This window comes from Bombyx mori, chromosome 11 (genome assembly GCF_030269925.1).
Source record: "Bombyx mori chromosome 11, ASM3026992v2".
Classification (NCBI taxonomy): domain Eukaryota; kingdom Metazoa; phylum Arthropoda; class Insecta; order Lepidoptera; family Bombycidae; genus Bombyx; species Bombyx mori.
The window spans coordinates 19486316-19507560 of NC_085117.1; the positions used below are offsets into that span (position 1 = coordinate 19486316).

Genomic DNA, 21245 nt, shown 5'->3' on the forward strand with positions numbered 1-21245 from the left:
CAGAGCACATCTCTCCCATCACCCTCCCCCTAACTACAGCACTATAGGGGCAAAAGTTTATTCTAGATATCGACTTTGAAAATATGAAAGGTCTTATGTAACGGATTTATAGGACCACATTTAAAAATCAGGTTTCTGTAAGTAATTAATCTGAACAAGTATTAGCAGAGGTTGGGAACCCAATAATAAGTAAAAAGACATAAGAATCACAGTAGGTACCACCACCCCGCCTATTTCTGCTGTGAAGCAGTAATGCGTTTCGGTTTGAAAGGTGGGGCAGCCATTGTAATGTTCAAACTGAGACTCATGTGTCGAGGTAGGTGGCGGCATTTATGTTGTAAATGTCTATAGGCTCCGGTTACCACTTAACACCAGGTGGGCCGTGATCTTGTCTACCCATTTAAGCTATAAAAAATAAAATAATAATGTTAATGTGATTTGTGCAAAAAGTTAATGAAACTTTATGAAAAGCTTTATTTCTCTTATTGAGAAAAGTGATGAAAGTGGTGAATTAAATTAATGCCAAATTCAGGTGGAATGCATGATGATGAGTGACACAGGCTTATGGTATATGGAATATGATATGTTAAGAAATGAGCATCTGACTATGTATGGTATATTCAAGAATTGTGTTGATTGTTGTGTGTTGATTAAAAGCAAGACCTTAGAATTCATGTCTCAGTGGGTGGCAGCATTTGCGTTGGAGATATCTATGGTTACCACTTAACACCTGGTGGGCAGTGAGCTCGTCCACCCTTTTAAGTAATAAAAAAAGAGTAATAAAGAGTAAGAATAATAATAGTAATACATAAACCCAGAAACAACAAATTCTATTCGACTAACATTGCACTTCAATTATTTTTGTATAAAATGTATTCAACATTCAAATTGATTAGAAATTTTGAAAAATCAGACCCTATAGGTATTTATTAACTTTTAATAACAGGCCGCCGAAATCCGTTAACGGATCAACTCAATAAAAAAATTTAAATTATGCAAAAATGTCGTTAAACTGTCGTACTGAAATATTCAAAACCAGATTTGATAACTATCGGCAAACACAACTTATATGTTTAATTACCGTGGAAATCGTATATTCTCTGTGTCCTCCTGAGGTATTTCTCCTCTTGTAGCTCTCTATCTACTTGAGCATGTTTCTCCCTAGCTTCCAAAACTTCTAAGAACGACGAAAACAGTGATTTTCTTTCGTTATTATTTGCAACGGTTTCTTGCATTATGTATTTGGAAAAAAAACTGTGTATAATTACAGAAGGATATCAAAATTATATATCTATAGTAGATTTTATTGATTTCGCAATCCTTTTCTTTTAAAATAATTTAAAAGAAAATCTCGAGAAAATAAACGGAAACTAAATTTAAATCACACAACCTTCACACACAATTAACTGTCAACAACTGAACATAGATACTTTATTTTGTTTGTTTTGTACATTTTCACAGGCATGAGAATCATAAGGCAAACGATAATGCTAAAGGTCAGAAAATAATGGTAGTGCATTATACTTTATGAAGAAAAGACAGCCAAAAAAAGAAAAATTGAACAGAATTTTTAAATAAATGTTTAATTGTTAACAATTTCCTTCAAAACGGATTCTTTATCTTCTTCTTTCAGTATAGCATTCGGTTTCTTGCGATACCAAATTATTACATTTTGTTAAATTAGTAATATAGTGTAACGAACAAAGTAGGTTATTTGAATTTGTAATCAATGGGAATGAAAAAAATAAAAATAAAATGTTATGAAATAATATAAAGGCAAAGTAAAATTATGGAAATTTATAAAGATTTGAATGAGTATTTGTGGTAGAATCTAAGAAGTCACGGACAGTGACTTTGTTTAATTTTCCCTCACTTGTACTATTTTGTAGATGCTAAACAGTTGAAAAGTTGTTATTACTGCGTGCTTAAATCTGAAGAAAGAACTTCTGGCTTTCTCATAAAAAAGTCCAAATAAACTCTTTTGGAAGCACTAAAATGTATTTTATTGTAGAATTGCATTGTATTGTACATGTTTGATAAATTGAATAGAGTGACAGAAATTCACTGCGAGTGCAATGGATATGGAATGCATACTTACATAGGTACATATCTTTGGCTGTAAAAAATAAACTTCAAATACGATTTGATAGTATACCTACCTAACTACTCACAGAGTAATTTTCGTAAAATAGAGGTCAAAAAGTAAAATTTTGTTTCCTTTGCTCAAATTTATTTGTATTTTTTTTTCCATGACTAGCGAGAACAGGATTGATGATATTTTAGATTTGAAAAATTGGCTAAATTGTCAAACATAATTTTTGTCGGCTGTCAAAGTTGCATTGTAGAATTTTGTAAATTTTAATCTTATTTTTGATATTGAATAAATAGAATGGCTCGAGAAAGCAGTGCCGGATTCGACAGACATATTACTATCTTTTCACCTGAGGGAAGACTGTATCAAGTTGGTAAGTTATGTGAAAAATCATGAATTTTACCATCATGCTAAACGAAGTTTGTTATTTTGCCTGAATTTCTTTATTAAATGTTAGAAATTAGTATTTATGCCTTTATTGTATAACGAATGCATTTGTTTATATGTTACAAGAACGTAACAATAATTCTTAAATGAAAAATGAATAGTCATGCTGCCAATAGGTTCTTGGACCAAATTTATAAAAAAATAGTAGAGGTTAGAGAATTTTGAATATAACTTCTCCATCCGTGGCAGAAATAGGGAGAACAGAATAATGTTATCATATATGTGCCTATCGACACACGACATCGAACCGAAGTCCTTCCTATTTCTGCCATCTAGCAATTGTGCTTTCTTGTTGGAGCAATGCTGTTACCTTCAGTAAAATGGGAATAATAATCACTATGTTGCAATTATGAGGTCCAATAACCACATAAAACTAGTTAAGCCCTGGCCTATTATCATCATATACTATTATGTATGTTCAATATGTTCTAACAGCTTTTTTCAGTAATTTTTTTTATTTACCCTTTCAGAATATGCATTGAAAGCTATAAACCAGGGTGGGTTGACATCTGTGGCATTACGCGGTACAGATGCAGCTGTAGTGGCAGCTCAACGCAAGGTCCCAGACAGACTACTTGATCCTGTCTCTGTTACTCATCTATTTGCTCTTACTGATAGAATTGGATGTGTCATGACCGGGATGATTGGTAAGAACTGAGAGCTAATGTCTTCTGTATCACAAGTCCTCTCCTCTGTGTTCAAGTGATGGTCCAAAGTCAATTTAGTTTATAATTTTCACCTTGATTATAAAAATGAATAGAATTTTTTTCCACATTATAATGGTATTTCTTTAATTATAGCCATTACCTGAAAATGTCACACATTCTCATTCTATTATGTTACATCTTTGAGGGGTGTTGTAAGTGCCAAAATCCAATCGATCTTATTATCTTGCATAATAGCTGATAGCCGGTCTCAAGTACAACGAGCTCGCTACGAGGCTGCCAACTGGCAGTACAAGTATGGGTCTGAGATACCTGTGCATATCTTATGCAGACGCATAGCTGATATCTCTCAAGTTTACACCCAAAATGCAGAGATGAGACCTCTGGGTTGCAGTAAGTAAAATTATTATTTCAACACAACTGTTACTAATACCATCACAAAAACAGATAAAACATTAACTATACCAAAGGATATATTGTTATTATCTTATATTATATCAGTTTATTATCTAGCTATTATACTGATCAACTGGGTGTGTGATCTGAGTATAGTGTATCCTTTTTAAATTACCTAACCCTCATTGAACTGGTGTTATGTGTATTGTAAGCCTTCAGGGGTAGGCACTGATTTCTCCTGTAAAACAGTCACATTGTCTGATATTTAACATCATTTATAGAATGCAATATCTATGTCCAGTAGTCATTTTACACCAGGTGCAAAGCTCATTCATCCATCTACGCAGTAAATAAATAAAAAAATCCTACAAATACTGAGAGAACTTTATATTCTGAGTCTACACAGATTGATTGATCAACCATCCTGCCTGTGCTGATAATCATCATGCATTTTCAAGAATTGAAGATGAAAGAAGTACCCTTAGTAATTTAATACTCATCCTAGTGAAGTAAGAAAGGCCTTCAAGTCAACTGCTATCTAGCCATCCCAAAAAAATCCATTAATCTAATGTAATTAAAATTTCAAACCTATCTCTTAAGGGACTTGTTTCTGCTTTGCAACATAACTAGTTAGGATATCTAGTTTGGTTAGTATGTAATCAATTATTGCTACACTAGATGTAAGACTGGTGCTGTTGAAAATGAAAGAAAAATAATCTAATGCGTATAATAATTTTTTATTTTAAAATTTTCAGGTATGATGCTGATAGCGTACGACGATGAAGCCGGGCCCTGTGTGTACAAAACAGACCCCTCCGGCTACTACTGCTCCTATAAAGCTGTAGCTGCTGGTGCTAAGACAGTTGATGGAAACGCTTATCTCGAAAAGAAACTAAAAAAACGCTCGGACCTCAGCACCGATGATGCGATTCAGCTTGCCATCTCTTGTCTGTCTCAAGTGTTGTCTGTCGACTTCAAGTCCTCTGAGATTGAGATTGGTGTTGTCAGCAAAGATAATCCTAAGTTTCGGTGAGTATCAATAAACATTGAACATTGTAATAACATTATTGCATTTATTACAGTAATATCTCAGATACACTTTTTTAGTTCAGTGATATCTTTATGTTAGTTTTTTTAACTTGAAGTTTATTTCCCAAATATTATAAACTGTCAAAAAATGAGCTTATTAATCTTAACTCAAAGTGGAAAATTGCAACATGGGATGGTTGAATTTGTATTGCATATTTAAAATAAAGATTATTAAGTTTCGAAAATCTATCAATAACATAATTATTCATTTTATATTCTGTATCAATTTAACATATTAATCCTTATTTATGTAAGTTCTATATTTTTTTTTGGCATTTTTATATGGTTATTATTTTTATGAAATTTATGTGTACCTTACATATATTTATCTGTACCTAAACAATTTTTTGTTTAAATATTACTCTGTTAAGTAGATGAATACTCAATTGAATGACTTAATGAATTTTAGAGTTCAATTTCAAAACTTTTTTTAATTTCTAAACTATTCTTAATTTAAAAAAACTGCATATTGAATTGCTTTCCAAGTAAAATTTATATATTTCCAGGGTGTTGACTGAAACTGAAATCGACAGACATCTCACGGCAATCGCTGAAAAGGATTAAGGGTAGATTAAATCAAAACAATTGTCTATGATACGTTTTTTAATAAACTCTTATCATCACTAAGGTGTCTCATTTACATTACATTAGTTCATTGGAAATTTATTAGTTAACATTCCTGCGATCCCGGGAAGCACCTCCAGTAAATCTTTCGGCATTTCCGTCACCACGTCGGTGAAGCTTCGGAAGTCGCAGCAGAACACCAAGCCGTTGACCGGACTCTCGTAGTTGCGGTTTCTCCTCAGCTCGTGGAGCCAGGGAATGCTTCCGCAAGCGCTCTCGCAGAATACTGTGCTCCTAATTTCGCTAACGGCTACGTACGGGTCGTTCAGAACGACGATCGCCGTCGCGGTCTTGTGCTCCTTGACGTGGACCACTGTCCAGATGTACTTAGGCACGGGGAACCTGCGCCCGGCCTTGAGGAATATCTCGGTGGGCTGGTGCCCCGTCCTCAAGGCCAGCACCCCGTGCGTGCCGCTGTACAGGTGCACCTCGGCCTGCGACCGCATGGACTGCAGGAACTTGGCGACGTCCTGATGCAGACTGCGCAAGTTGCCCCGGGCCACGCTCCTCCACACCGCGATCCTGTTCGATACGAAATCAGTCACTCTCATGTTTTGATCGTCGAAGTAATGGCTGCTCAGAATTTTAGCTGAAGTCAGACTTTGATCCGCAAACGAGAATTTGTCGTGCTTCAAAAGTTCATGAAGTCGTTTGTTCATCCTGACGTCGTCTGAGTAAAGTTTTTCTGCGTCGTGACGAGTTTTTGCGTCGAACATGTGGTTAAAGTTGCCAAGAATGCTGAGTGGGCCAGTATGTTCGGTGTGGGGAGCCATGCGGAGATGGTTCCTGGGTGCGTTTGTGATGTGGAGTCGAAGGGCTATGGCGCGGTCCTCGTCGAAGCAGACGGTGGCGAGATGGCGCACGCTGCGCGAGCCTGGCTCCTGGGTCTGGTACGCACGACCTTGAAATGGAGCTCCGCAATGCTCAACCTGTGAATTATGATTGAAAGATTACTGGGGGCCCGGAGGCCTTTCCAGCTTCACCAGGACAGGTGGGCAAGCAAAGGCTCAGCCAGGAGAGGTGGGATTTGCTAACAACTGCCCGAGCGCCTCCGAAGGAGACTAGAATCTACTACCGGATCGGAATCGCGACCCACTGAAAAGATCCGGCGAGAAACTCAGTGGGCTGATGCATGGGTTAGGTTGCACGTCGACTTCTTTGTCGAGCTCGACGGGTACGGTTACCGGAGTTCCTCAGCCTGCTCCCAGTGTTAGAGCTGAAGGTATCTAATGCAAGAGTTATTGGATCTGATGGATCCTTAAGGACGTGTCTAGGTCGACGACGGTGACTTGCTCCTGCGTGATCAGGATTCGGGGAGTAATCAGCGGCGGCAACGATAAGGCGATTATCATGACGCATAGCCTTATCGAAGTAAGCTATGAATGTACCTAACCTCAGTTTACACTAAGACCAAAATTCTTATTCTACATAAAGTCTTGATTAAAAATATAATTAGTCATTAGATCATTATGTGAAAGATTAAACTTGGCTTTTATTAAATGCTAAAATAAATTTGAAGAATTTCATTAAAAAATTTGTTCAGTTTTATTCAAAATAAATAAAATTGAAGTGTCTGTTTGCAATATTAAAGTAACCGCTGTTTACTACATTCATAAGAATGTATATACGGTACATATACCAAAATAACGATTTCACAATTTATGTCTGTCTGCCTGTTTGTCTGTTAGAAAAATTCTAAAATTATTATAAAATAATGTTTTGATAAATTTCACGCGGATGAAGTCGCAGGCACAGCTAGTACTTAATATTTATGGATAAGAAGTCCGGCTCATTTCGACGCTTGAAAGGCAAAAGTGACTAAGCGACAATAACTGCTTTGTACATAAATGATAGGCAATAACCATATTCGATGCGCAAAAAATATATATTCCTAGGTCTATTAAAATCATTTCAATCCTACAGCTACTAGCTAGATTCTACTACAGCTAGATTCGTTAAAATAGATTTTGTTTTCAGATATTTCAACTTTAAATTAGTCTACTGTAAAGTTCACGCATTGTCGCTTAGTCACGTTTGCCTTTCAAGCGTCGATTTATATCAAGCGATGTGACTGCCCGCGTTCGAATCTCGCAGGCAGCTGGTATAATTTAATGAACTAGTTTTTAACAAATGTTCACTATAATAACATATCACTATAAGATCACTTCATCTATAAATTAAGTGAAAAATATTATTATTCGCTCTAAATTTTTTTTTATTGCTTATATGGGTGGGCGAGCTCACAGCCCACCTGGTGTTAAGTGGTTACTGGAGCCCATAGACATCTACAACGTAAATGGGCCACCCATCCTGAGACATAAGTTCTAAGGTCTCAAGTATAGTCACAACGGCTGCCCTACCCTTCAAACCGAAACGCATTACTGCTTCACGGCAGAAATAGGCAGCGTGGTGGTACCTACCCGCGCAGACTCACAAGAGGTCCTACCACCAGTGAAAATTGAATTAACACTCAATATGCTCAATGCTCCTCATCTTGCTAGTATTTTTAATGATTGTATTAGGTGTGGTGTATTTCCTGACTTAATGAAACATAGTAAAGTGATACCTCTTTTTAAATCTGGTAGTACTGATGACCCCTCTAACTATAGACCTATTTCAGTACTCCCTACGTTGAGTAAAATATTTGAAAAAATTATTTTGACACAACTTTTAGAACATTTTAATTCAAATAACCTGCTTCATAATAAACAATTCGGGTTTACCAGGGGTCGCTCTACAACTGATGCAGGTGCTTATCTACTCAAAAATATTTTTAAATCTTGGGAGGAATCGCATGATTGTCTTGGAATTTTCTGTGACTTGTCCAAAGCATTTGACTGTGTTGAACATGAAACATTGGTGAGGAAACTACATCACTATGGTATTAGGGATGGTGCATTGGAACTTATTACTTCCTATTTATCAGGAAGGATACAAACAGTAGATGTGAAAGGTAATAGATCTTCAGGCACCTTGTTGAAAATGGGTGTACCTCAGGGTTCCATTTTGGGTCCTTTTTTATTTCTAATATATATAAACGATTTACCTAGTTTTATTGAGTCCCGACACGAGGTGGTATTATTCGCAGATGATACATCTTTATTATTTAAAATTAAACGACAATTACAAGTCTATGACGAAGTGAATGATGCGATTTCGTGTGTGGTTCATTGGTTCCGTATCAATAACCTATTATTGAATAGTAAGAAAACTAAATGTATTAAATTTACTTTAAAATGTATTAAACCATCTTTAAATGTGAGACAAGTGGAGAGTGATGTAATTGTTTCTGAGGAATCATTGGAGCTTGTTGAGTCAACCGTATTTCCTGGTATAACAGTGGACTCCAAACTGCAATGGGGACCTCATATTCATAAATTGGCGAGTAAGCTCAGCTCTGCAGCATACGCAGTAAAAAAAATTCGAATGTTAACAAACGCGGACACGGCTCGTTTAGTTTACTTTAGTTACTTCCACAGTGTCATGTCCTATGGCATTTTGCTATGGGGCAATGCGGCCGATGTAGAAATGATATTTATTCTGCAGAAAAGAGCTATACCTGCTACTTATAACATGCACTCAAGGGAATCCCTGAGGGAGAAATTTAAAGAAATTAAAGTTCTCACTATGCCATCCCAGTACATTTTTGAAAATTTGATGTATGTTCGTAAACATATTGAGGAGTTTCCTAAACAGTCGGACATACATAATAGAAATACTAGGAACAAACACAAGCTTGTTGTGCCGATGAGTAGGTTACATAAGATACGAAATTCATTCGGGTGTTTGTCTGTGCGCCTGTACAACAAAATCCCACAAGATGTTCAGAACCTACATATACATAGGTTTAAGAAAACTATTAAAGAACATCTGTGCAATAAAGCTTATTATAAAGTCAATGATTATCTAGAAGATTGCACAAAGTGGGAATGAGTTGCTCGCTCCAGGCATTTCAATATTGTAGTAATTGTTACGTTATATTACTCATTGTAAAAAATTCATATTTAAAAAAAATCTAATATTAAAAAATAAATAAATAATAATTTCATATGTAAAAAAAAAAGACATGCCCGCTGAGTTTCTTGCCAATTCTTCTCAGGACGGAGGCTAGTTCTTGTGAATTGGCGGTAGTTTTTTTGACGTTCAACAAGTATGTACTTTCATTTATGTTGAATAAAAATTTTTGATTTGATTTGATTTGATTTGAATACCACATACCGAATGCAAGACATCCTCGAAAACACTTTCCTGGCAACCCAGCTCGAGCAAATGGCGCAACTTCGCATCCTTGCGCACTCTAAAACGACCTATCTCACAGACAGTGGTTAAGGTCTCCTGCAGCGGGTACATCAGGAACTTGCCTCCGTAACATGCCAGCACCACTTCATCGCCTGACGCAATCCTGAAGGTGCCGTTCGTAGCTCGATGTGACGTCACTAAGGGCATGTTATCGGGAATGCATTCCGCACATTCCAGATCTATCAGGCACGGCGCTGTAAAAATTTAATAGGTAGGTACTACCACTTTAAGCTATTTTTTATTAACCTAATCATTTAAGGCGAAATGTGCATCTCAATGTTGTGCTTTATTAAATTAATTATAAAAATAAAAATTGTTTACTTTCGTGGCCACAGATGACCACGATAATTTAATTTTCTGTTTTGGTCTTACTGTTTTTTATTTCACTTGGCAAGCTTTCCTCTAAATTTAGATTTGATATTGTTTATTATTTAAACCAATAAAAACTCAATTCGAATTAGTAGGTACCACTAGTCTGCGACCATAACACAATTATATTTGTTTGACATATTTTGGAATAAGGAGAATACGAGTATTTTTGCCCAAAAAAGAATTAATTTATCAGCCGATTTTCATCCTTTTCTATGTTGTTATTGCACATTCTGACATCAATTGTGGCCCGTGATTAAAAAGCTATGACCAACGCTCTGAATCGAGTCTCGTACGAACGTTAGCAGTTATTTATATATAGAGAAAAATTAACTTGAAAATTTACTGAACATTAAAGCCAAAAATGTACTTACGATCAGTAAATTCGGCTAATTGAAACCAAAATGTTAACAACGCAAAACTTATCCAAGTCATATTGAATTGAACCGTTGTACTGTGTTCTTGAGGCTACGTCTGAGGCGCAACTGTCCGCTATCCGTGACCTGTGACACAACTGATAAACGATAATTTATTGGAACAGTCATAGTCAATAACACGGTTAGCTTCTTATCATTCATTTCCAACAAGTCCTTTAAACCACACTGAACCACGTATAAGAACTTATATGTTGTAATGATCACTAATTATTTGTTGGTTTGAATTTCTGGCATCTATGGGAGACCATAACCACACTACTCACATACTACGTAGACCAAGAATCTTACCTTGCGTCAAATTAAACTGAAAATATATTTTACATCTTACAATTATAACGCAAAAGATTCTCCAATCTCAAACTCAGCGACCCGACTACCCGACATTTATTCAAAATAACGTTGTTTGTGCCTGGAATCGTATTTTTAAACAGGATTGAAAAGAAAAGTCTATTTTTACGATAAGTATTTTAATATAAACATAATATACAATGCCGAGGTTCGTTTATAAAAAGCATGTAAAACCGACGACACATTCACCGCACGATTATATATTTCTGTAATCCTACATCAGTAAGCTAAAGTCCCAGGTTTAATTACATACACACTTATATAGCATGTGACTTGAAATTGCTGTTTATATATTTAGGTAAATGCTTATTTGGTTAAACTGTTTCATTGCACCGCCCGCTACCGGAGTAGAGTTCATCCATACTACCTGGAGCCACTGCGTTCATCCCCAGTGCGCTTCCAGAGATCTTTTTTGCCACGTACCATCCGGCTTTGGAATGAGCTCCCCTCCACGGTGTTTCCCGAGCGAAATGACATATCCTTCTTCAAAAGAGGCTTGTGGGCAGCACTTAACGGTAGGCAGCGGCTTGGCTCGGCCCTTGGCATTGCTGAAGTCCATGGGCGACGGTAACCACTCAGCATCATGTGGGCCGTAGGATACATAAAAAAACAAGCGTTAATTGTGCTTTAATATATATCTACAGAAAATCCAAATCACATTCTACATTAAACAGTTTTTTTTTACTTTTGACGCGAACCACTAATTTTCAATCATACTTTAATATAAAAATGTAAAAGTTAACCGAACCAATTGAACCGTAACCAGCAGCAACGTCTAGATATGTTATACGTGAACAATGTTAATGTAAATGAACAATACATAGGTATACTGGGTGTTAGGAGACCGCTTCCGAAAACGAAGACAGCCGATAGTAAACAAAGCAAACTTTGGGGAGCGCCGTATCAGCGCCGCGCCGGTGTGCATGTAAAAGAAACGCCGCGCCCGGGCGTTCATTGATCCGAGCATCAGCTGTTTTTGACTTTGTGTTTCATTGCTGGTTCTTTTTTTAAATAAAATAATGTATTTTTTTTATAAAACTATATTTTCATTTAGCTGTACTCACACAAGACAGCGTAAATAATTTTAATAAAACGTTTTTTTATCAGGATCGATTTTTTTTTCCGTCTGTCTTCGTTTTCGGAAGCGGTCTCCTAATACCCAGTATAGGAAATACGTGTTTAGATCGACATATGATAACTGAAGATAAGAATTCTTTCCTTTATAAAATTTATAAAGAATTAATTCTATATGAATAACAACAAGCACTAGATAAAATAATTTGCATGCGAGCTGAACGTCTTGTTTAAATTATGTTAAAATATTATGTAATTATTGCACGAAAATTCTTTGAGTTTTTTTCCATCCGCATATTTATACGTGGCCTCATTTTCATCCTCCTTGGATGAGATATCAGATTTGTTTTTCTACAGATTTCTTAAGCTAAAATGTCTTTAGTGTTTCAGCTTTTGTCGATTAAAACCCCGGTTCAAATGCGATTAGCATCATAACCTCAAAAGGCAACTAACGCCATCTGTCGACAACGTGCAGTAGCTCGCTATTGGTCGAGCAGACGCTGCAGTAGGGGTGTGCGTAACACACTGATGACTACCCAATGACGAAAGACTAAATAGCATTCTAACTCCACCGTAATCTAAGTCTACGTGCTAACTTCTAACGTCGTAATTAGAACGTCACAAACCATACGAAGGTAATGGTGCATGATCGATGACGTTCCAACATCGTCGGTAAGCTTTAAATCCTATACATTGACAATAAAACGTCACGACTTCACAGACGAAATATGTAGCATACGGTTTGAGACTTAGCAAGAATAATATGAATATTTAACTCAGATAGAACAATTTCTAGAAAGTAATATTAATATTTCTTTAATTCATTAAAAAGCTTGTACAGATAAGTCGAAAACGAGATTGAAAAAATTTTAATAATATAAAGGCGTCGATATATAGTCCACGAGCAGATCGTGCGCACCGCGGTACTGTCAGGACGAAAGCCAACGATAGACTGACACACATGCACGCGCCGGGTTCACTGACCTCGCAGCACCGGCTGGCGGGCGCGCTACCCGCCACATCCTCCGTCTCGCTCTAATGCGAGCGTTAGAAAAGGACGAACAAAGCTTCAATAGCAGTTTTAGTCTAGTGGTTATTGTATGCACACTAATGCTTACCGGGCAACGTTAGTGAATATTTTGTAATTCCTCCTATAAGCTATTCATGAATATGCACATTAATTCAACTTACAACTATAGAAACGAGAATTATCTGATTACATAATTATCGATACATTGCGCGCTGGACTGGCAGCATCCATTAAGAACGTAGTGTAAACGCCGTAGCATACAACATACAATATTCAGTTTAAATATGTCTCTAAATTTACGTTTTAATTTTGGTATTTATGAATTTTTTTTAAATCGCTATGTACATCCAATGTTACAAAACATAAAAATGATTTCCTTTTAATTGAGTACGTAATATGCATTAAACATCGAAACGCTAATGTCTAATAGTCTAAACACACAAAGCAATATATGTACTTATAAAATATTTATATCCTTAGCCTAATGTAATCACGAGACAGTTACTAATTAACATATTAAGGAAATGATTCATGTGGGTGGATGAGAATTTCAAATTGTACATAATGTGTGCAGAATTTGTATAAGAATTCAATATGAAGTGACACATCATTTGGAAGCATTAATAATATAGCTTATAAGAGACGTCTATGAACTGTTCTGTCTGAACTGTCTATGTTTTAAGCGATGATTATAGACAGTTTGCATCATACATTCGTAAATACAGAGTGTAACAGAAACTCTGTAACAAACCGTGAGTGCAGTATGTATATAAAGTTCCATTTAAAATACAAATTATTAGTTTAATAAAAAATGTGATACATGAATGAAGTATACATGAATTGAATTAGAATTGAACAATGACTGCAAACAGTTGAGCGCGATTAGATCTGCAAAGGCACTGACACTAGGACTTTTTAGCCGGTGACGATAATAGCTGCGGTTTCAAATACCGCATCTAAATACAGCATGTACTTTTTAACGACTTTCTCGTTTTCGGGAACCCAATTGAAAAATGCGATGTAAATTTTGTGACATATTTCTTGTCAATGTCAACGAGAATCCCTAGTTGGCGTTCCCAGAATAACGGAGTATTTCAAATTACTTCCGATGATTGTGCCCTTACAGGATCAGACAGGGTATTTCTTACACCCTGTATGCGTGTGTGTTAACGATGTTGTAATAGGGTTTATTTTTGTTTGTTTTGTGTTTATGCCATTGTTCTTGCTGACGAGTGAGTGCTGACGAGTGAGTGCTGACGAGTGGGTGCTGACGAGTGCGTGCCTATGTGCAGCAGGCGCGCGAGGGCGGGGCGCGGGAGGGGCGGCGCTCGACCGCGATGCGGGAGTGGTCGGCGTCTGCCTCGCGCCCCGCCGTCTTGTCGAGTATAGCCTCCGCTAGTTCCGAGAAAGCTCTGTCTATATTTATGTTCGCTTTAGCCGACGTCTCCATGAAGCGGATGCCGTGCTCGCGGGCTATCTGTTGATTACAAATGAAAATGATTTAATTTACAATATTAATGACATATAATTCTTGTTCAGCCCGAATGGTTTGTCTTTTAGTTTAGTATTTTTCGACTAGGTAATTGTCGTAGCTGGTGTATTAATTTTATACAATGATCACCATAGTCTTGTTTTGCGTATGGATGGAATGTATTCTACGGGTGCTAACACAATTCCTGAAAGGGATCCCTTAGCATCAGGGAACGTGAATCCTAGTAATTTGTCTCACTTTGAAACAATGATGGTTATCCTACATTTTAAACTAAAACGCATAACTGCTATTTACTCATCTCATTATTTCAAACTAGCATAATTTTACATAGCGGTAGTAGGACGTCTTGTGAACCCGCATGGGTAGGTACCACCACCACCCTGCCTATTTCTGCCGTGAAGCAGTAATGCGTTTCGGTTTGAAGGGTGGGGCAGCCGTTGCACTGTAAAATTGGGACTTACAACTCATGTCTCAAAGTGGGTTTTAAGTTGTTGATGTCTAAAAGCTCCGGCGAACATTTAAGTTCGGGTGAGCCGCGAGCTCTTCATCCATGTGAGTAACGAAAATAATTGCGTACATATTATTATGTCCCTTGCAAAAAAATTCATATTGGGCGTGTCCAATTTTAGTAATGCCATAATAAATAATATTCGTATTTCATTTCGTTAATTACAGTTAACGTAGCATAACCTCAATTTTGTATCTGTAACTGTGAATCATATACCATTATGGATGTTCGTTAATTGATACTTTTTCACTGAAATTAACGATCGGTGAATGTCTTCAAATAAATTAAAAGATTCATTGCAATCACTCGACGTCATTAAATATTTATCTTTACTTTCGTTAAAAGTATTTGTATTTATTATCTCTGTACTTGTATTACTATTTAACACTAAATTTTTTTATTCGTTTTCCTCATTGCGTTTATGGTATTTAAAAATTGTTATTTTTAATTCTGGACGATAAAAAAAATCTATAACAATTAAATTTTTTTATTGCTTAGATGGGTGGACGAGCTCACAGCCCACCTGGTGTTAAGTGGTTACTGGAGCCCATAGTCATCTACAACGTAAATGCGCCACCCACATTGAGATATAGGTTCTAAGGTTTCAAGTACATATAGTTACAACGGCTGCGCTACCCTTTAGACCGAAACGCATTATAGCTTCCCGACAGAAATAGGCAGGGCGGTGGTACCTACCCGCGCGGACTCACAAGAGGTCCTACCACCAGTAACAATACTTCCACTAATAGTTTTGTTGCAGTTATCCCTCAAATTTGGGTTGGCTAGCAGATTCTATACTAAGTGATTATTTCAGCTACAGCACTTATGAATCAATTTAGTATATATTTATTTAAGCCAAACTGCTTTTTACTCCTAAGTACTCTCCTCAAACCTCATTTGAATGAGGACAGAAACTTTAATACTACTATTAATTTCTGTTGTTTTTCTGTATGTATAAATAAACTAGCCAAACTCGCCCGCTTCGCTGGGCATTTAAAATTAACATTATTATTTATTGTCATTATTATCAGGGAGTCCAACACTCATATAAATATTAGCCTATCCTTTTCTACATAGATACCAAGTTTCAAGTCAATCGTATGCATGTTTCAGTATTTATAACGGAACATCCATAAAAATCACTGTAGATTTATATATTAGATAAAGATATAACAGTATAGATAAAATTGATTTGTCTCAATTTTATTAAGATTTTAAGCTGTCAAAGCTAAAATAAGTAATTACTGTAACAATTGTTGCTTTTCACAATGTTTGACACTCACTCTTTTTTTTGCTTTATAACATTTAAAATTCATGTAAATAATTAATTGTCAACTGTAGGTACTTACTGCTTCACCGCGCTCCTTGCTGACAACACGTTTCTCCTCCATATCACATTTATTGCCAAGTATCATCTTTTCCACATCCTCGTTTGCATGCTAAAGAAAAGATTTTTTGTCAATATAATCTTGTAGACCTTCAGTAAACATAATGCCATAATAGCAATAATTTACTAAGCTTAACAAATTACTGTTATTTTTTAATGTTCATATTTTGTGACCTTACTGTTAATAGGCAATACTAATATTTTCTCAATGCCACAGAGACTGAGCATGGATAATTTTTAAATTGTCTCATATTAAATCACATTTATAAAGTAACATTTCAATAACAATATTTTACTGTTACTTAAATTGCTATTATTAAACGTGTCTCTACCAAAAAATTTTGTTATAGTGAGTTCTCAATATTTCAGAGTTGTAAGTATCACAGATAATAGTTAGACCAACACTAAGGTTATTGCAAAGAACTACTACAACTCAAAGAATAACTGTTGAAAGTTTACAAGAGTTATTAATGCTAAGAATTGACTGTACAAGTAAATTTTTGTTTGTGAGAACTGATGCAAAACGATAAATAAGTTATGTTAGTTTTACCTTGGTTCACTAGTTATCAAACTAAATTGTTTTTTAATCAAGGACTTTGACCTCATTGAAATTTGTTTTCATTTCATTTATATATTCAAACCAAACTTATTACCAATGTAACTGGCAATATTGCAGCTTTGTGGTTACAATCATTATTCTGTCTAAAACTTCTGCGGTAACTATTTTCAGTACTGCAGTTACATAATATTGACTAGTGAATTTAGCATTTGAGCTATAGCCCAAATTAGGGGATTAATTTTTTCACTAGTGTCACACAGTTTTTATAGAATTTGTTTTATATCTCACATTCTTTGACTATTCAATTTAGGTCCCTTGATATTGATTAAATAACGAAATGTGAAGGAAATGAGTCATTACATATTTGTTGTTACAAACCTCGTCTATATTTCGTAACCATTTAACGATATCATCAAATGTTTTTTCATTTGTTATGTCGTATACGAGCATGATGCCCATAGCGCCGCGGTAATACGACGTCGTGATGGTGTGGAAACGCTCCTGCCCAGCAGTGTCCCATATCTGGAGCTTTATTTTCTTACCCCTTAATTCCACTGTCTTTATTTTGAAGTCGATACCTAAAAATTTAAATTATTGTAAAAGTAGTTACGTTACGTTCAAAGAATTGTTCAATTATTATTGAATAAGTACAGTTTTTAATATTTTATGAAGACAAATCTCCAGTTATTACCGGCACGAGTGCAAGATAGGAAATTAAGAAAATAACAAGGTGGTTCCTACCTATCGTCGAAATAAAAGTCGTTGTGAAGTGGTTATCTGAGAACCTAAACAATATGCACGTTTTTCCAACTCCGGAGTCACCGATGAGAAGCAGTTTGAATAACAAGTCGTATGTTTTTTTGGCCATTTTACAAATTTATTCGTTTTATAAAACAGATATCAAGGATCCAAAATATCCAACCCAAAATATGACAGATCAAAATTTTGTTGCCACTCATTCAGTGCTCCTTTTTTCCAGTATGGCAAACTTTTAGCGGTTTTGCATAATTAATTTAATTGTTTAATTTTTATGGGATTTTATGACCTGTAAGCTAAGACTTTTAAGTCATATCTTATTTTTATTTACATTCTTATTTTTGTGAAAAATGATAATATGGAGTGAAAAGAAATGAAATTAAGATGATTAATATGAGACATTTATCAACTGGGATGAAATTAAATGAAATGAGATGATATGGGACGAAATATAATCTTAGTAAAATGGTGGCCATTTAGTGAGATTTTTTCAGTGGAATTTTTGGAGGATCCCGAGAAGCTACTTCCCAGCGACTTTGTTTCATTTTCCCACATTTGTGCACTTTCACAGATATTAACCAGTTAATAAACTACCGTAATTATATACACATTTAAATCTGAAGAAACACTAAATAGACAAATAAAACAAATCACACAACTTCACTCCTCGTGTTTCCGCCAAAAAATTAATAAATTTAGTAAAGCCATGACTGCCCATTGACTGCCAGTTTTCAAAATAAAATTCCATCAATTAATATATGTGTATCATGATTCCATCCATTGTCAAATGCCCAGAGAGTTAGTAGGTACTACAAGAACTCCATGCAAATGAGCATTTCTCAAAAAATTTGACGGTAATTTTAAAAATCATCTTAAAATATAATATGAATATTTAGGACATATTATGTTAAATACAGCAAGCTAAATCTAAACAGATTCTTAATTCCCGATTGGTTTTGTGTTTTAATAGAGTTTTTACACAAAATAACAGTAAAATATTAGTCAAGGATGAAATAAAAGTTCTTATTTTAGTACTTGGAAATGATTGAAAACCTTAAAGAAAGACGCAGACTGTATTATAAATTTATGTTTTTCTATGGCTTGGTACCGAGACCTTTAAGTCGAGTCTTATGTTTACTTCTTTTAATCTATTTATTCATAATTAAGACAAACTTAAACTAACTTTAAATTAGCATATTTTTTATAAATATCTTTTTCGCTCGCATTTCTCCTAAAATATCCAATGAATTTAATAGTGAAAAATCTAGCGATTGTAATACTACGGAGCTCTAAATCTAATACCTAATATGAGAGCGCCATTCATAATCTATGGTTAAACATACAATGGGCATAGATTCCCTTGTCTTTCCTAATAAGGAAAAATTGTATCAAAAAAAAAATCTATGGTTGTTGTGTTTGCCCTGCGTCGCTTTTGTCGTTTATTGATCGATAGTTTTTGTTCCCTCTCTTTTACTCATTTATTAATGGTGTCTTGGTTGTGCTGCTTCGAAATTCAATAAAATCGAATTATACAACAAACAACGGAATTTGGTTTTTTTTAGTGTCCATATAAAATACTCATGTGAGAAAAAGTGTGGTGATAGCTTAGTTTTTAGTTTTTTTTTAGAAGTAAATCGATTGAAGATGCATCGTCGAGGCGGGAAACGTATACGGATGGACGATCCTCCACCGGAGTATGTAAATCCTATGACTCCGGCTACTCCTATGACGGACTATGGTGGCCAATCTGTCCATGAACCTGAAACGCCTAATGTGAACTATAGTGGCTTTAATACTGGTGCAGTAGCTAACTCGACGGCAGTGGAAGCGCCACGAGAGGAAGCTGAAGAATCGCATCACGAGGAAGAGGAACCGAGGTCTCCATCTCCGACCCTCAAGCGGGTGACTCGAAGTCGAGGTAGACGCGCAGATGGTGGTTATGTGGGGCGATTGGCGGAGTCTCCGCCGCCACCGCCTATACGACGTCGAGGCCGCGGTGTCCGTGGTCGTGGCAGAGGACGAGGTGCCGCTCCACCTCCAGCATATTCTCCACCCCCGGTGCTCCTGCCTGGAGATGATGAAAACAGTTTATATAATATTTTGAGGTTCAACAAGACCGCAATAAACGTAAGGCCATTCATTTAAAATGAAGAGGACATGTATTATAATTATTAATGATATTTAATTTTAAGTATTAAAAAATATTAATATGCATACACTTTGCCTAAATTGTATCTTTGACTGAAACATTCACATATAAATTAACATTAAATGTCATATAAAAAACACATTAGTGGAGTGGTAAAAATGTAGTACCTACCACTGTTTTTTTTTTTACAATAGTGGTATTATCATAGTATCAGAAGAGTTAGCTCAGTAAGCCAATTTTTTTAATTTGTTTGGTTTTTGCATATATCGTTCTTAATTTTTTGTTAATTTCATTTATAATAAGAGAATATTGTTATGAATCTACTTCGTTTCTTAAACAGCAAGTAGTAGACAAATGGATAGAGGAGTACAAAACAAATCGTGAAGTGGCTTTAGTTCAACTGATGCAGTTCTTCATCAACTCTTCCGGTTGCAGAGGGAAGGTTTCTCCAGATATGGCACAGATGGATCACACACTAATAATAAAAAAAATGACACAGGAATTTGATGAGGTAACTGATGGAATGACAATTTTTTCACCCTGTTTTGTATTAAATTTAACCCTTAGATTAAAAAAGTGTGTGTGTCCGCTCCGACGCACGACTGGAGTTTACTGGATATAAAAAATTAAACGAAACAATACGAGAAATAGTTCTATATTACGACAACACGATACACTACAGATTATTAACAAATTAACGAGACACAAAACAAACGACTAACAAATATATGAAAATACAATAATGAGAGAAACGCGCGATCAGTACGAGGCTTTGTGGCGGACTGCCGGCGCAGCAGCCCGGCGTCACCTGCAATAACGCGGCCGCGCGTTGGCTCCTGATTGGCGCGCGCACGCATCACGCAATCAGGAGCCAATCAGGCGCATAACGCATTTCGTGTGACATGCTAGTACGATTTTGATTGGCGCGCGCACGCATCACGCAATCAGGAGCCAATCAGGCGCATAACGCATTTCGTGTGACATGCTAGTACGATTTTGGTCCCCATAATTTTCATACCCCGGGCCTATATATGTAAATCGATTCTAAAGGAGTAAACTCCAAAAATAGGAGGCTTTTTAAGTCAGTTAACATTAATTTATATTATTTGTATTTACTCTTACTATTTTGTAGAATTTCAGATTATCTTAAAAAATTAAAGCCAACATGGCTTGGCTTGGCTAATTCCAGAATAAATTTTGTAAATTTGCTTTGTTTTCATATGATTGTGCAAATAAATAAAGTACATAATCTTTATTTCATCAGGAAAGTGGTGAATATCCTCTGATAATGACTGGTCAAACCTGGAAAAAGTTCCGTTCTAACTTTTGTGAGTTCATTCAGACCCTGGTAAAGATGTGCCAATACTCCATCATCTATGATCAATATTTAATGGACAATATCATTTCATTACTCACTGGGCTGTCTGACTCACAAGTCCGAGCTTTCCGTCACACTGCGACATTAGCTGGTGAGATCCTTGTACAATTAATTGAGATTGCTAAAAAAAACACCTTTTGAGTTAA

The 21245-nt window shown here is 35.9% G+C and overlaps 5 protein-coding genes across 5 annotated transcripts in view; 2 read left to right on the forward strand and 3 right to left on the reverse strand.

The window, feature by feature from the left end:
- LOC101743313 (uncharacterized) overlaps positions 1–1422 on the reverse strand; it is a 50953-nt gene extending 49531 nt beyond the window's left edge. The window contains exon 1 of the mRNA XM_004927039.5: positions 1082–1422. Coding sequence (XP_004927096.2) covers positions 1082–1235 — 154 coding nt within the window. The 5' untranslated portion in view covers positions 1236–1422. The remainder of the gene's footprint in view (positions 1–1081) is intronic.
- Positions 1423–2340: 918 nt separating this feature from the next.
- Positions 2341–5312, forward strand: LOC732998 (proteasome subunit alpha type 6-A). Its single transcript, NM_001046994.1, is given in 5 exon segments — positions 2341–2465; positions 3010–3186; positions 3442–3597; positions 4356–4629; positions 5196–5312. Coding segments are annotated over 5 exon segments (741 nt in total). The 5' UTR covers positions 2341–2389; the 3' UTR covers positions 5254–5312.
- Positions 5280–10793, reverse strand: LOC101743176 (uncharacterized). Its single transcript, XM_004927038.5, has 4 exons — positions 10707–10793; positions 10356–10495; positions 9532–9806; positions 5280–6242 (listed from the first exon to the last, which is right to left on the reverse strand). Exons 2-4 carry the CDS (start codon positions 10414–10416, stop codon positions 5337–5339), a joined length of 1242 nt encoding a protein of 413 aa, XP_004927095.1. The 5' UTR covers positions 10417–10495; positions 10707–10793; the 3' UTR covers positions 5280–5336.
- Positions 10794–14083: 3290 nt separating this feature from the next.
- Positions 14084–17734, reverse strand: Rab-10 (small GTP-binding protein Rab10; the record flags this gene model as incomplete). The annotated part of the gene is given in 4 exon segments (NM_001098352.2): positions 14084–14347; positions 16220–16309; positions 17195–17394; positions 17558–17734. Coding segments are annotated over 4 exon segments (612 nt in total). The 3' UTR covers positions 14084–14152.
- A 1237-nt stretch (positions 17735–18971) lies between these two features.
- LOC101743029 (cohesin subunit SA-2) overlaps positions 18972–21245 on the forward strand; it is a 31008-nt gene continuing 28734 nt past the window's right edge. Inside the window, exons 1-3 of the mRNA XM_004927037.4 lie at positions 18972–19699; positions 20062–20232; positions 20986–21190. Of these exons, the coding sequence (XP_004927094.2) occupies positions 19217–19699; positions 20062–20232; positions 20986–21190 (859 nt within the window). The 5' untranslated portion in view covers positions 18972–19216. The remainder of the gene's footprint in view (positions 19700–20061; positions 20233–20985; positions 21191–21245) is intronic.

What these genes read in the sequence shown, in the direction of transcription:
- LOC101743176 (XM_004927038.5), bottom strand. Translation starts at nt 10,416, where the DNA reads ATGACTTGGATAAGTTTTGCGTTGTTAACATTTTGGTTTCAATTAGCC. An exon ending in ATTAGCCGAATTTACTGATC is followed by an intron (nt 9,807 to 10,355) that starts GTAAGTACATTT and finishes AAATTTTTACAG; the next exon opens with CGCCGTGCCTGATAGATCTG. An exon ending in TCGAGGATGTCTTGCATTCG is followed by an intron (nt 6,243 to 9,531) that starts GTATGTGGTATT and finishes CATAATTCACAG; the next exon opens with GTTGAGCATTGCGGAGCTCC.